Consider the following 13,795-nt stretch of genomic DNA (forward strand, 5'->3'; position numbering starts at 1 on the left):
AAATATGACTTCTAGAATTTCTTATACAATTTTACGTGGAATTTGTAGCAGAGGTTTATGTACAAGTGCTGCACGTCTTGGTTTTCTTCCACATGATCTTTTAAGAAGTGATATGCTCAGTTTGAGCGGCCTTGTCAAGCAAAAAAAGGTAAATTTGAAATGCCTATATACCTTACGCTAGGACAGCGCTGTCTGTGAAAATGCACAGTAGAGGGAAATCAAATTTTGAAAATGAATACTTGACGTATTGATTTCTATTATACGTTATTGACTCTGGAGAAAAATAATGATTTCAGCTCTACGGCGACATGTTATTAATAGGAATTGATTTACGTGTTCGAATCCCATTCAGGGATAGTTAAGTGCGATAGGATTCTTGGACTTCTCACCGCCGTAGGGTTATTCACGCTACCACTGGTCGGTTACGGCTTCCTCCACGATCAGGTCCATGCTTCCAAAAACAAACAACTGACTACTGATCAAATTGAAAAGCCTTTATCCAATCAATTTTGCAGCAAATTCTTGATATTATCTATTTAATACCATAACAATGGTGAATCAACTAAGAAGACACAAATTTATAAATAAAAAACTTGCCTGGGATGAACTAATTATATGATACTGCAGCAAGTGTAAAGATAACTATTCTAAGTGATCCGAGAGTCTTAATTTACACCAAAACAAATAATATAACAGAAATATATTTGTGTTGGTGTGGAGCAAGAATCTATGAATCACTTGGAATAGTTATAGACTTATAGTAAAAAAAAAAAGCTGAATAGCAATAATTTTGAACCAAGTCTATATTAAATTTTTTACCGAATTTTCCAAATACCCAAAATCTTGGACCATCGTTTACTAAAATAATGTTTTTGTAGGTCTTGAGAAACAAAAAAAATTTTGGACCATCTTTTATTAAAATAATCCTGTTTTTGTAGGTCTTGAGAAAGAAAAAACAGGAACAACTTGCTGCTGATGAGAGCAATGCTGCTTATTCTTACGGTCCCCTCAATGTTTCAGTTGAAGGTTATGATATGGTTGTTATAGAAAAATTTGCTCAAAACATCCATCGATTATTGCTGCAGGAAAAAGTTGACGTCAGAGAAGTGTGAGACAATGTTTTAAATGATTTATTGGCTTTTCATAAATGTATAAATTCATTTCCATGATCTTGAATAACAAAGTTTAAAGTAAAAAAAATCTCAAGATGACATTTGATAAAAATCTGTTTTGTGGTATTAACACTAAGTAAAGAATGGTCAAACAACAAAAATAATACATTCTCAGGTGTAGTTGCTTATTCTGAACATGTCATATTTTTTACATACCCGTATATTAACAAAGAGAGGTTATGATTCGAAAAGATTCAGGCCTCTCATAGAACTAAACCAAAACAGAAGGAATGTAATGCCCTTGAAGCTCGGCGTACTACAAGGCTACTCTGTAAGTTTAATTTTCTTCAGGTATGCATTACCGACCGAACATTTAGCAGTGAAGCAGGTTGGCCAAAAATTGACAAAAGAAGTGCAGCAAATGGACAGAGTTGCCGAGCTACCGGTACATGCCAGAGTTCTACAGATTCAAGGCCTGCAGTCTACCTTGGCACCTATTTTATTGCAAACGATTGCTTGCGATATTCCTCCAGGTGTCAAGCTTACGGTTAATAAGGTATAAATTTATATTTTCAAGTCTATTTGTCACAATTAAGGCAGTTATTGCTGGGAAAATAACGATAATTTAATCATGTAAATGCTTAGCAAGCGATTGGAAAACTTGTACTTTTTAATATATTAAACTGATAAATAAAAGCAAAAATGGCAAACACTATTTCACATTGTTTTTGCAGCACACTGAAGAAGATCGTCTGAAGAGATATAAACCAAATAAAGAGCTGGAAGCTGAAAAGCTTAATCTTTCTAAACTTCTGGCCGCACGTTAACATCAAATGAATACTCTTTTATTAAGTCTCATCTTGAGAAATGTGCTAAGAATTTGAGTTCAAATATCTTTCCTGCTCTGTTTTAACAGATGACGTTCGTCTCACAGATGATGATGTTGAGTCGCCTGTTGTTTTAGCAGCTCTGTAACATGAAATTTCTTGTTTAATAATAAATAATGTTGAGTCTAGCTTTTTCCTGATTCTTGGTCAGGTTGTGCAAAACAGTTTCATTATTATTATTGAATCATTTTCTATACAAACAAGTGAATTAGGATTATCTTCAATTACAAAATACAATGTAGTATGAGCATTGCTTACAGTTTGGTCAGAATAATCACCAGTTTTGTCTAGCAATAAATAATAAAACATGCAAAAAGCTTTGATTTCAGATCAAGGTTTCAACAAACTGTCGGCTTTAAGATCAATCCAAAGTAGTAAAACTGGAAACTGAATTATTGGTTTTAGTGCTTATGGAAACCCTTTTAGCTCTTTTGATGGGATAACTGCAAAACCTTAAGCATGATGGGTGTCTCTTTAACTATTAAAGCAATACAAATCTGCTACAATTTCAAATACTTTCTCTGGCAAGCAGGGCTGGGAGACATGACATTTAGCTGCGGCCCGGAGCTAGCAATAAATTGCCTAGCTAGCAATAATTTTTTATACCTTATTGAAATAGTAATTTCCAAAGAGTTTTGAAATTGGCACTCGTGTTTTATGGTGGTGGCCGTACAAAAAATACGTCTATGGAGGCAGTATCAATGTGATCAGCCCTGCATGCTAGCATTTATAATTGTACCTATTTTCCATATTGCCTTCTTTAGCTAGCGTATTACCCAATCAAGACAAGATTTCTATGTTTTGTTATATTGAGGATAAAGTTAAATGAATACAAGTCATAGCATTCAGTCCAAAGCAAAATTATACGGTGGTAAATAAAAGAAGGAACAAATCAAAAGAAGAAGATTGACAAAGGAACAGAAAAAACTGCAGTACTGGCTGTTACTGCATGGTAAAATAGCTATATGGCAAAATTAGATAAGTACTAAGAGCATTATTGAACATCATAACATAACATGGGAAACAGAATTGGAGTGCTAGCACAGATATCACCAATGTAGGCAAAATCACAATTACCCGCTAATTGACGAGCACACATAGTTGATTATGATTTCAATTCAGAACCTAATATTTCAATTCGGTCATCACATACAGATATCAAATTATTAATATCAACACAGTTGATGAAACAGAATTTGGAATGCTCGCACAGATACCACCCATGTAGGCAGAATCACATAACTCGCAATTAGCGCTAAATAAGAGCACACATGGTTAAATATGATTTCAATTCAGGACCTAATAATTCAATTTGATTGGCGTCGTCACACAAAAATATCAAATCATTATTATCAATACAGTGGAGCTGTGCTGTAAACTCTTCAAAATCAATACCCAATTAAATCACACCAGAAAGTGGAATCATCACAAATTGTGTTAGTGTGATCACAATCAATAAAGAGCCGAAACCATGACATTTTGTTGGAAATGTAGTTAGCAGGAGGAAAAAAATCGTTTTTCAAGCCTTTTTTTTATTTCACATACTTGGAAAACTTTGATTAATTTTAAATTTTGGGCCAATTGTTCAATGATACTGGTCAGAAAGTCAATCTCTATGGAGCTGTCCAAGCATCTCAGCCCTGCAAGTAAGACAATGCATGTGAAAAGTGGATTCAACTTTAACCCTAACCAACACAAGCTGAGTGAAACATGGTTAGGGTAAGAAATAATGTTTTGCTGAATTATCAGTATGTAATTATGAAAACCTATTGAAGCTTAACATAAATAGCAAACAATTAACAAAATTTTGCTGAAACTTAACTTAAAAGCATGCAAAAGAAGGTATACATCATACATGTGGCAAAATGAATGAACTAAAACAAGTTATGCATAATTCGTGAAATATAAGAAACACAAAATTAATATGAGCATGCTAAATGAAAATAAATATTTGGTCCACAAGAAATGTATGAACAAAATTTCAACTAAAAGTATCAACACATTCAAAAAGCCAAAGCTTGCAGGGAATTGTCATATTTTTGCAATCTTTTTTCTCATCCACACATTTCTTCACATCACAGGGTGACCCCGAAAACAGAACCCATAAATTTCTGTGCTACTTCTACAAAAATGAAGGAAATTTTTTGTTCCAAATTACTTCGATTCTGGGTCACCTTGTGCAAATTATTACAAATGCTCTGCAGGTATTGATGATAATCCAAAATTCATTTAATCATGTTTGCTATCATATAAACATTGCATTTTTGTCACTTGTAATTGTTATGAAAGCATGAAACCACCAAACTTTTCTCAATTGAAGATAATTAGCATTTAACAAATTAGCATGAAATAAGCTGAAAACAATTAGAAAAAATATGAATCAGGTTGATAGTCTACACTTTTATGCTTTTCAATCCGACGATTTCAAAAAAATTAATTCTACAATTTAAATCCTTCAAAATGATTTGAAATATACAGAACATTCTCAATATTTTGTTTAGTGTTCGTTAAATTCTCTCGAACTGGATGAGGAAGATAAAAATATTACAAGGCTATTTTCTCTGGATTGTGTGTAATAAGCAATGGACTCATGTGCAGATGATGTAAATTGGGGAAAGGCCTTAAACTGTTGCTATTAAAAAAATGATTTGGTGTATTACAGGGTGTCCCGAAAAAAATCCTATAAATTCGTTAATTACTCCATCGAAAATAACGAAAACTTATTCACCCCTTGAACTTATGATTGTATAGTGCTCTTCAACTGGGTATACCCAAGTGTATACCGGACCATAAGTAGGGTATACAACTGAGAAACGGTATACGAAAGGTGTACAGCAGGGGTCGGCAACCTTTTGTCGTTCCCGGGCAAAAATTAAAGGTTGCAAGTCATTGGCGGGCCGCACATATTTTTAGAATGTTAAAAATCGAATGGATGACCGATCACACAGATCAGAAGTTAAATTTTAAGCAGCGCGCAAAGACTGACCATTCGAATATTTTTTGCGCCTTTAAACCATTTGCACTTAGCATCAACTTTTCTTTTGTCTAAATTATAATTAAATTATAGGCTCATTAAACGAGTAATTGTAAATTATATTCTTGTTACGTAATATTATATTAGTCTACACATAAATTCTTTTGCGTAAAGAATATAATCGACAAAACAGCTATATTTTGTTACTATAATTCAGTGAAGCGTGGGCCGTAGGTTGCTGACCCCTGGTGTACAGCCCAAGTCAGGGATTCTGAACTCCAATATATTAAATTATAAAATAATCAGTTGGAGACGAGGCAAACGCGGCGCACATGAAATATAAAATGTCATTTTTGCAAAGAACCGACTTGTGCACATTGTTACATCGCAAATTATATAGATAATACAGGGACATGTCTGGGTTGATGATTTCGTTAAACATTACTCCCCTTGGCGCTAGGACCGTCAATCAAATTTATACCATTTACACTTTACAACTTTCGGACAATAGCCCATTAGATTGTACCGTGATATTGCAGACTGCAGTATCGTGATATTGCAATATTTGCTTATAATTTAATGTTTATTTCAGCCTTAACTGAACATTGGTACATGTAAGTTATACCACGGATATAAAGGTTGAATGAAGAACACTAGTCTAAGACACTTTGCACGAAAGTTTTGTTCACTGTATGTATAAAATGGCCTGGGTCCTGTTTTTGGGGGGTAACCCTGTATTAACCAGTAAGATGATGAATATTAAATCACGATTGTTGAAGTACTAAAAAAACATCAATAAACGCTGGATTCAATACTAGAACCCTTTAATAACCAAAGATTCCAGCAATTGTAAATTATTTCATAATTTAGTCAAAATCAATACACAATCACAGGTAAAATAAGTAATTTGAATTACATGGGTTTTAATACAGTTATAACAGAATTATTCAATTGAGAACAAACTAATTATTTTGGACAACCCTATACTCTATGCTACATCCTAATTATTTTTAGACATAAGCCAATAGATTGTTGCATTGTTGATGTTGATCTATGCTTCAGGTATTAAAACTTCAGAGTGACACATATTGAAGTTAAGGTGATAGTAGCCTTCATTTATCAAGGAAAAAATAAAATATGATGAGAAAAAGGCAAAATTGAATTCTTTACTTGGGGCTTCATTTCATCAATTCCTATCTCGGCGAGGCAACATTACAACACATGTTTAAAATAAAAAGCATGCTAGCATTCCAACGAAGGAGATTGCCTTGAATCATTATTAGATGATACAGGAGCACTTGTGTTTGTTTCGTTAACAGACCTTCGAATCAGATTCTCCAATTTCCGACGTGATTTACTTTCTTCTTCTAGTCGTTTACCAAACTTTTTTTGTTCCTGTAAATTACAAGTAACGTGAAAAATTTGAACAACCCAAAAAAAGGTGAATTTTTTATAATGGCCCAAAGCGTTTTTTGCGAAACTGACCAATTCAACAGGAAAATAGAGCATGTCATGGATATTATGATTTTATATATACGCCATTGCGAAAGCATTATGAATCAAGTAAAAGACTTATTATTAACTGGCACAATCATGCAACACCAAGTAAGCATAGTTCAAATTTTTTCAAAAGTAGATCAATTTTGAACATCAAAATAAAAATTGCATCTAGAATGGTTATGAGTGGCTAAAAATTTGGTGGAAAGATCATAGGTGCATTAATATTATATCATTTAATTTGATTATATTACTTGACATCGAGGTCATAAAATAATTGAGATGATCATCAAAATATATTCTAGTACGGTAAATTTGTTGTTTAAATGATTGTTTACCAAGACATTGGACTAAAATGGGGAGTAGCTATATTTCGCACATTTCGGGTAACTTTTCTCCAAAATCACCAGATAAAATTGTCAACACCAATCTGAATCTTCATTAATGTATTCACATATTGAACCATATTATGATGTCACAACAAATAATGATTCATGCAGATGAGGTTATATTATGATATTTTACACCAATCCTTGATTTGCATCAAGGTAGCGAACATGCTTATGAATATTGCCAAAATTTAAAAGATGTTGATGAGTCCCAAACTATGAATCCATCATTTTTTTCGCAGAAAAATAGCAGAAAGCAGGAGCAAAATTTTGATCAAAGCAGAAGAATAAAAAAATGGGGTCAAACCTGAATCAAACTGGCTACTTGGTCCTTCAACTCATAGACTGTGTCAACTAAGCTCCTGTTAATGGGGAAAAGAAAATTGTCAATTTTGTTTTTTTCTTTACTATTTTTTTAGAAAAATCAAAAGCCAAAACCAATCATACTTTTCTTCAATAAGGCCTTCATTTTCAGGATCTTCGACTATTATTTTTTCTTCGAGAATTGACGTGTGTCTCGTCTTCCCTTGTGCCATGTAGGCTGTGGAAAAGAGAGATTTTATATAACACTACCTTATTTTTTAAGGTGTTTCAGCAAACTTGGTGTCAAAAAATTAATTTTAAGTGTCCATATATTTGCATATCAGATGTGAGAGGATGTTAGACTCTTTTGTCAATGATTATTCTCCAGGACGTCTCCCTACTTCTGAATTTGCAAGCCCAACTATACTGTAATGATGGTACAAGTTATTTATTGGGCGTAAATGGCCCAATTAATGCTTTCATTAGTATTTTGAATGTACATAGTATTTTTTAGCATTTTGTTCATGAAATTATGATCTGACACTGTTCGTGAAAAATCTTTCGATTGCCCCATTTAAATTTTAGTATTGGAGTATAATAGAACGTTCTATCAAAGTCTTCATCGCGGTAATCCATTTGCTAATTCATTTTTAAATTTCGTTTTATGCAGAGTTTCAATTTTTAAGATCCAAAGAGAATTATATCAGTGGTGCAGCGTAAAGCAGGAGTGAAATGAATAAGTAATAGGATAGGATTTACACATTATCGCGGGAGAGAGGATAACCGATAGGACAGATTAACAATATGGCGAACCACGGCCTGTTGTTCGGTTACCAGTCCATGTTGGATATGGGACTAGTTAGCCAGTTATTTGTTTTCAGAAGCTTGGACTTGATAGTGGAAAAAGCCGTAATCGACCAGCGGTTACAAGAACCACCCTTTGCACGAGGAGTCCAGCAACCATCTCACACATAACTATCCCAGAATAGGATTTGAACTTGCAAAACCACTCGGGGTAATCAGAGGTTAAGGCTTAGCATGATGCCCCACACCGTCGAGCCAATACAGAAAGGCGACGCCAATAAAATTTCAACAAACTATGCTCAATCATGAATCCAATTTGTTTAGGCAAGCTATATTAATACTACTCACCTCTCCCATTATGAGGATTAATAGTAATTTCGTGAACACTCATTAGTTATTTATATTAAAAATAATGTTAGCTAGCAATGCTGAAAATCAAGCTTGTTACATATTAGTGAATTAATCATTATTATTCAAACCCATTTTTAATAAGACTTCTAATTCAATTCCCATTCAAATCATTGCTACCGAATAGCTGATTAGCTCTTAACTGATTAGAAATTTTGAGCATGGTTGAGATTCCTCAACAAAGTACAGCCATACTTGCATGTAAGCCTATATGTCAAAACACTGTGTAAACCTATACATATCTAGGAATCAACACATAAAAAGTTCCACTGCAAAAAAGTTTCTTTACACAATAAATGAAATGTCTGACGCCTCCAATAGAGGAAATAGTATAGCGAATAATGACTCAAAACTGAGACTGCTATTATGACGTAATTTTTGGCAAACCATACAAATATTGACATAATGGTTACTATATTTGAAGCAGCGTTGCCAATATATTAGTTCGCATACTATTTAGGAATTCAACCAAATGTACATGTCACTAGTTAAAAGCATTTAGTGGGATCTCACTCTCATTTACAAAATAGAAAATAATATTCATTCAGGCAATTTTAATGCAAAAATTACACACTCGCTAAATTAAGGTCCGTTACAATACATTGACAGCAATAATTTTTTTGAGCAATTCATTGCCAATTGGAGGTAATGTTTATATGAAAGTCATTATTATATAGAAATTCTATAAAAAGAAAACTATAAAAAATTCCTTGACAAGTACTGAAGCCAATATAAAGCTGATGTATATTTGGTCCTACATTAATCATAGAAACATCCCAAATGAAAAACAGGCCTAAATAAAAAGGTGACTAGGACGAACAATCACTGAGTACACTACTGGCATCTGGACACTTTCCTATCCAAGACATTGTATTACAGCAAAACTCGAGAATCGAAAATCGACAGCACTCTATCGATAACACGAAATCTGAACGTCCAACTTTGGATCTTAATAATGATAATACCATAACTGCACTAATCATCTGCAAGATTACTGAAATGGAATTAGGCACTTGAATTATAATTGTCACTTTTCGATGATTAAACTATCAATCTGTGTTTAGCTCATTTCCTTCAGGCTAAAAAACAATTAATCAAACTCATTTCAAATTCATTTGCTAAGCTGAAATGAAAAACAAGGCATAAAGAACTAATACTATAAGTCTATAAGTACTGAAAACTAGCACTGAAATTCAGTATGTTTTTAATCTGTGGTTAACAGAGGTTTAACTTCAACTTACACCTGATACAGTTTTTCAATCATGTTTACCTTTTTTTAAAGCGTCACATAGAAATGCATAATATACCATGTTAATAAGCAACCTTTAAAGACAAAGACTTACAGATTGTACTTTACTATAGTTGTTTTGTGAACGAACAAAGTTGACCGAAAGTTTATCAATAGGTCTTTTCGGTTACATCTTAATTTCAAAGCAAAACAAATTTATAAGAAACTTGAAAACTTTGGTTGAAAGAAGACTTCCCTTTTTATACAGAAACTGATATTTACACTGGCTCATTATTTTTCGGTAACAAAGACAGGGTGGAACTACTGCCACTCCCTTTTGCGTCCACAAACACACATTAGTCCATCTAGTCGATGTGACAAAAAAGTTGAATATGACGACACTATAACAATGACAACAATGATAATGCAAACTATGGCAACTATCGACGATAAAAAATGTGTTGCCTAACGATATTGCCAGCTTCCTGTACCAAAGAATAGTATTTTTAACTTCCTGTTGTATTAGTTTCGTATTACACAGTTTTGTATATATTGCAATTACAGTAATTGTGATTTCAAATATCTAATCAGATATGGTTGCAAAAATAAATACAGTAAGCCTATATAAGTTGAATTTAACTTCACAAAATGAATATTTCAATGTAAATATAGTAAATTTTGTAAAAATAAATCCTTTTCAAATATTTTTTAGTAATCATACCTTTCTAGGAATAACTTTATTTATTTCAAACAAAGACCTCCAGTACAAGCTGTGTTTGGTTATTTATTTCACACGAGTGAAAGACATCTTTGCAACCATTAAAGGCAGACCATGAATGATGAGAAGCTGAATTGCTTTTCTTAACAAAACCAATCAATATCTACTTGACATTATCATAAGAGTACTTTCAAGCCAAACACCCTACTAGAAAACAAAATATATATAAAAGTTAGAGACGAATTCTTTTATAGAAAAGAAAAGGTTGTAAATGAGGCTATTCGAGCAATTTGAAATAAATAAAAGAAAACAGTTTATGAAATAAAACTGAACAACAAAAATTATAAAATTCCAAATCCAAATGAAAATCCTGCTTTCAAAAAAAACAAAATTTATTAAATAGTTTTAACATGTTTCCTTTATTTTTCATATGTTTAATTCGAACACACAGGAAGGACTCAGGTTTAGCACCATACCTCTACTCACTCAGTTACTATGCAGAAACGAAATTCCTGCAAAAAATACTATAAATCTTCCAGGTATCATTGGACAGTCCCCTAAAGTGAAAAACTTAGAAATAAAAAAACTTTAATGCAGAAATTGAGTCTAAACCTGTGATCGAATTTACAGATCCAGTGTGGCTATTATTGTTACATGAGCAGTTCCCAATGGGGGAATGCTGCCGCGATTTGCTAATTGATCCGCGAAAATTGACAGAATTGCATTGAACATAACTACCGTAATCCGTAATATATGATTGAACATTTTACCATTGTATTTATTATGTTTCTTTTTATTCAAATGCTGTATATATAAATCAATAAATTCATTTTACCTTTCTATGTTGTTTATTTTCTGTTACGTGGCGTCTGCCTTTATTATTACGTATCAATGGAGGTATACACTAATTGCTGTAATTCCGCAAGCTGTAGATTATTTATCTGCTGAACGAGTTTTTTTAGTATTTGAAAGGAAAATCAGGCAAAGATGAGGAAAAAGAGTTGACGTTTTGCCCTTATTCTTTGGACCTACATTTTTACAGACTTTAATTAAAATGCATAAAGTACACATTAACGATCACAAAATTGAGTTTTATTTAAAGGCAGCAATTTTTTTCGAGTATATGCACCATGAATTTTTTCCCTGATAATTTGGCGCCGCACGAACTCGAACATAAAAGTTTGGGAACGACTGTGTTACATAATGTACTATGTACATATAAAATAAATTACAAACTGAATGGTGCCACACTGCTAGGCAATAAGATATATTTAATCTGAACTAAATCATCTTATAATTTATGTTTATTTAAATAATGAACTTAGTCTGTAACATCTTTTTCCCTTATTTTTTACCCAAAATACCCTATGCATAGCAACGATGCTTCTTACAACAAAATTACAGTTTCAACAAATTCTAAAATTAAATCTCAGCAATATAGTATTTGTCAGTGCTATCACTTTATATACCTAAATATAAACCTAACATACAAGTGCTAAACAAATTATCACACATAATAATAATATTGTATATCAATATATCACGCATATAGCTTTCTTGTGAACGATTTTACAGCTGAGGTAGATTACAAAATTACATTTTGTTAATATTATGCTATGTCATATATGTACCAAACATGGCTATCCACTTTCCATGCTTAGCCCACACTTGGTAGGTATCAGCAATTGCAATTAACAGCATAGAATATAATCTAACAAAAATATAAATTTTAATATATCTAGTGTGTTAACTACGGTAGCTATAATAATATTAGCACTTCAGCAGACATTACAATTTAGAGCTGATGTATGCTACAACATTTCGTTTTGTTATTGATATTATGCTTTACAATATCTGTACCGCACGTGGCTATCCATATACCATGCATAGAGCACAATTGGTATGTATTAGCAATTGCAAGTAACATACGATTGACAGCATACCATTAAATCCAACGAAATACATAAATTCTAATTTATCTGCGAGAGTGTTAATAATATTAGCACTTCAGCAGACATCATAATTTACTTCATATAAAACGTGGGTGGCCAAGTCATAACAGTAAACCTCCTTGCATTTGATAGAGTCAGACAATTCACTATCTATGCTGTACATGAACTCTTATCAAATATGACAGTTCGACTTCCAACTACCATATCTATAAATAAACTGAGTTGAAATAATGCAGACAGAGCTAATTGCAAGTAATACTGAATAAAAAAGTATTGATTGATCATTAAAATAATATCCATATGATAACAAACCGATAGTTATGGTGTATGTATGATTCAGGCGCTCCAGTGGTTGCTATAGTTTCACTCTGGTTTCATTCTTTTTAATTTCTAAGTGAGTCCTCTTGACCTGGCTTTGGCAAATATTTATAAAAAAAATGCTTATAGTGAGACGTTGTTATTATGTGTTCTGCTCAGCTAAGAATTATGATTCCTTGTCCTATGAAGAAGTAACAAATTATGGTATAAGACTGCAGACATCTAACAAAGCACACATTTGGACCAATTTTTTTTTTTTTTACAAATTTTGCTTTGAACAAAGCTCTGTACAAGCTGTCACTGCTAGATAAGGAGCTACTACAGTTTGGAAAAATAGAATCTTTCCATTTCTGCATTGCCTACCCAATTTATTACACCCTGAGTGAAGTGGTCAGAATGGGTTTCGAACCCAAGATTTCAACTTTTGATGCCAGCTTAGTTAAAGTTTTAACTGCTAGGCTAATATAAAACCCCAATATTGTAAAACAACAACTTTCACTAAAAAAATGTTGCAATTTCCTGGTATATTTCTCATATCATAAGTATTCACAGACATACAACTATACATAACCTGCTGAAATTTTCTTACTACAACATGAAAATATTACAAACATAAGGTTTATATATGGTTCATACCAGATCTGAGATAAATTCTATCAATCTAGATTGACCTAATTCCTTGCATCCTGTGACCTCTTCCAATCTTATTCTCCCACTAAGATGCCAATTAATGATTAATCATAACATCAGTATGATTACAGCACCAAAGTAAAAGTATTGGCAACTTGGCAAGCAAACAATTCGGAGGATTTAGAATTTAGATATTTACAAATGATTATAAGATATCCGATACCAATAAAAATGAATGACCAATCATATTTGATTATTTTGGAAATTTGTTATAATTTTTTATATGTTTTGCATAATTTCAGGTAGAAATACCACGGGAGTCACTTGGCTAGTCCCCGAACTCGTAATAGAACTAAAATAAGGAAAATTGGAATACAATTATAACCTAACCCTAACCTCATATACATACTACGTTTGGGTGTCTGCCATCTTAATTCACATACTTCGGGAATACCCAAAAAACTATTAAATTTTCTGCTTTTTTGGCGACCACACTGTATTTGTAATATATCAATAGTAGTAAACTTGACAAATTTAAATTTATTGAATAAGAACTTTGAGCAGTGAGATCTAAA

General features: G+C 32.6%; 3 protein-coding genes across 4 annotated transcripts in view; 1 reads left to right on the top strand and 2 right to left on the bottom strand.

Moving 5' to 3' along the window:
- Positions 1–2,246, top strand: LOC120339322 (large ribosomal subunit protein mL48-like). Its single transcript, XM_039407421.2, has 4 exons — positions 1–148; positions 939–1,108; positions 1,464–1,668; positions 1,847–2,246. The coding sequence occupies exons 1-4, from the start codon at positions 5–7 to the stop codon at positions 1,937–1,939; spliced, it is 612 nt and encodes a 203-aa protein (XP_039263355.2). The 5' UTR covers positions 1–4; the 3' UTR covers positions 1,940–2,246.
- LOC120339699 (interleukin-1 receptor-associated kinase 4-like) overlaps positions 1–13,795 on the bottom strand; it is a 112,328-nt gene that overhangs the window by 33,202 nt on the left and 65,331 nt on the right. The window lies entirely within an intron of this gene.
- Positions 1,956–13,795, bottom strand: part of LOC120339320 (rho guanine nucleotide exchange factor 7-like) — a 27,123-nt gene continuing 15,283 nt past the window's right edge. Inside the window, exons 15-18 of one of the 2 annotated variants that reach the window (XM_039407418.2) lie at positions 7,307–7,400; positions 7,167–7,221; positions 6,295–6,368; positions 1,956–2,081 (exon numbers count right to left, since the gene is read on the bottom strand). In XM_039407418.2, the coding sequence (XP_039263352.2) occupies positions 1,985–2,081; positions 6,295–6,368; positions 7,167–7,221; positions 7,307–7,400 (320 nt within the window). In that variant the 3' untranslated portion in view covers positions 1,956–1,984. The remainder of the gene's footprint in view (positions 2,082–6,294; positions 6,369–7,166; positions 7,222–7,306; positions 7,401–13,795) is intronic. The other variant, XR_005569191.2, reaches the window with a different exon arrangement.

Source organism: Styela clava, chromosome 9 (assembly GCF_964204865.1).
Source record: "Styela clava chromosome 9, kaStyClav1.hap1.2, whole genome shotgun sequence".
NCBI lineage: Eukaryota > Metazoa > Chordata > Ascidiacea > Stolidobranchia > Styelidae > Styela > Styela clava.

Coding starts and splice junctions, on each gene's coding strand:
- LOC120339322 (XM_039407421.2), top strand. CDS start 5: ATGACTTCTAGAATTTCTTATACAATTTTACGTGGAATTTGTAGCAGA. Junction 149..938: donor GCCTTGTCAAGCAAAAAAAG/GTAAATTTGAAA, acceptor CTGTTTTTGTAG/GTCTTGAGAAAGAAAAAACA. Junction 1,109..1,463: donor AAAGTTGACGTCAGAGAAGT/GTGAGACAATGT, acceptor AATTTTCTTCAG/GTATGCATTACCGACCGAAC.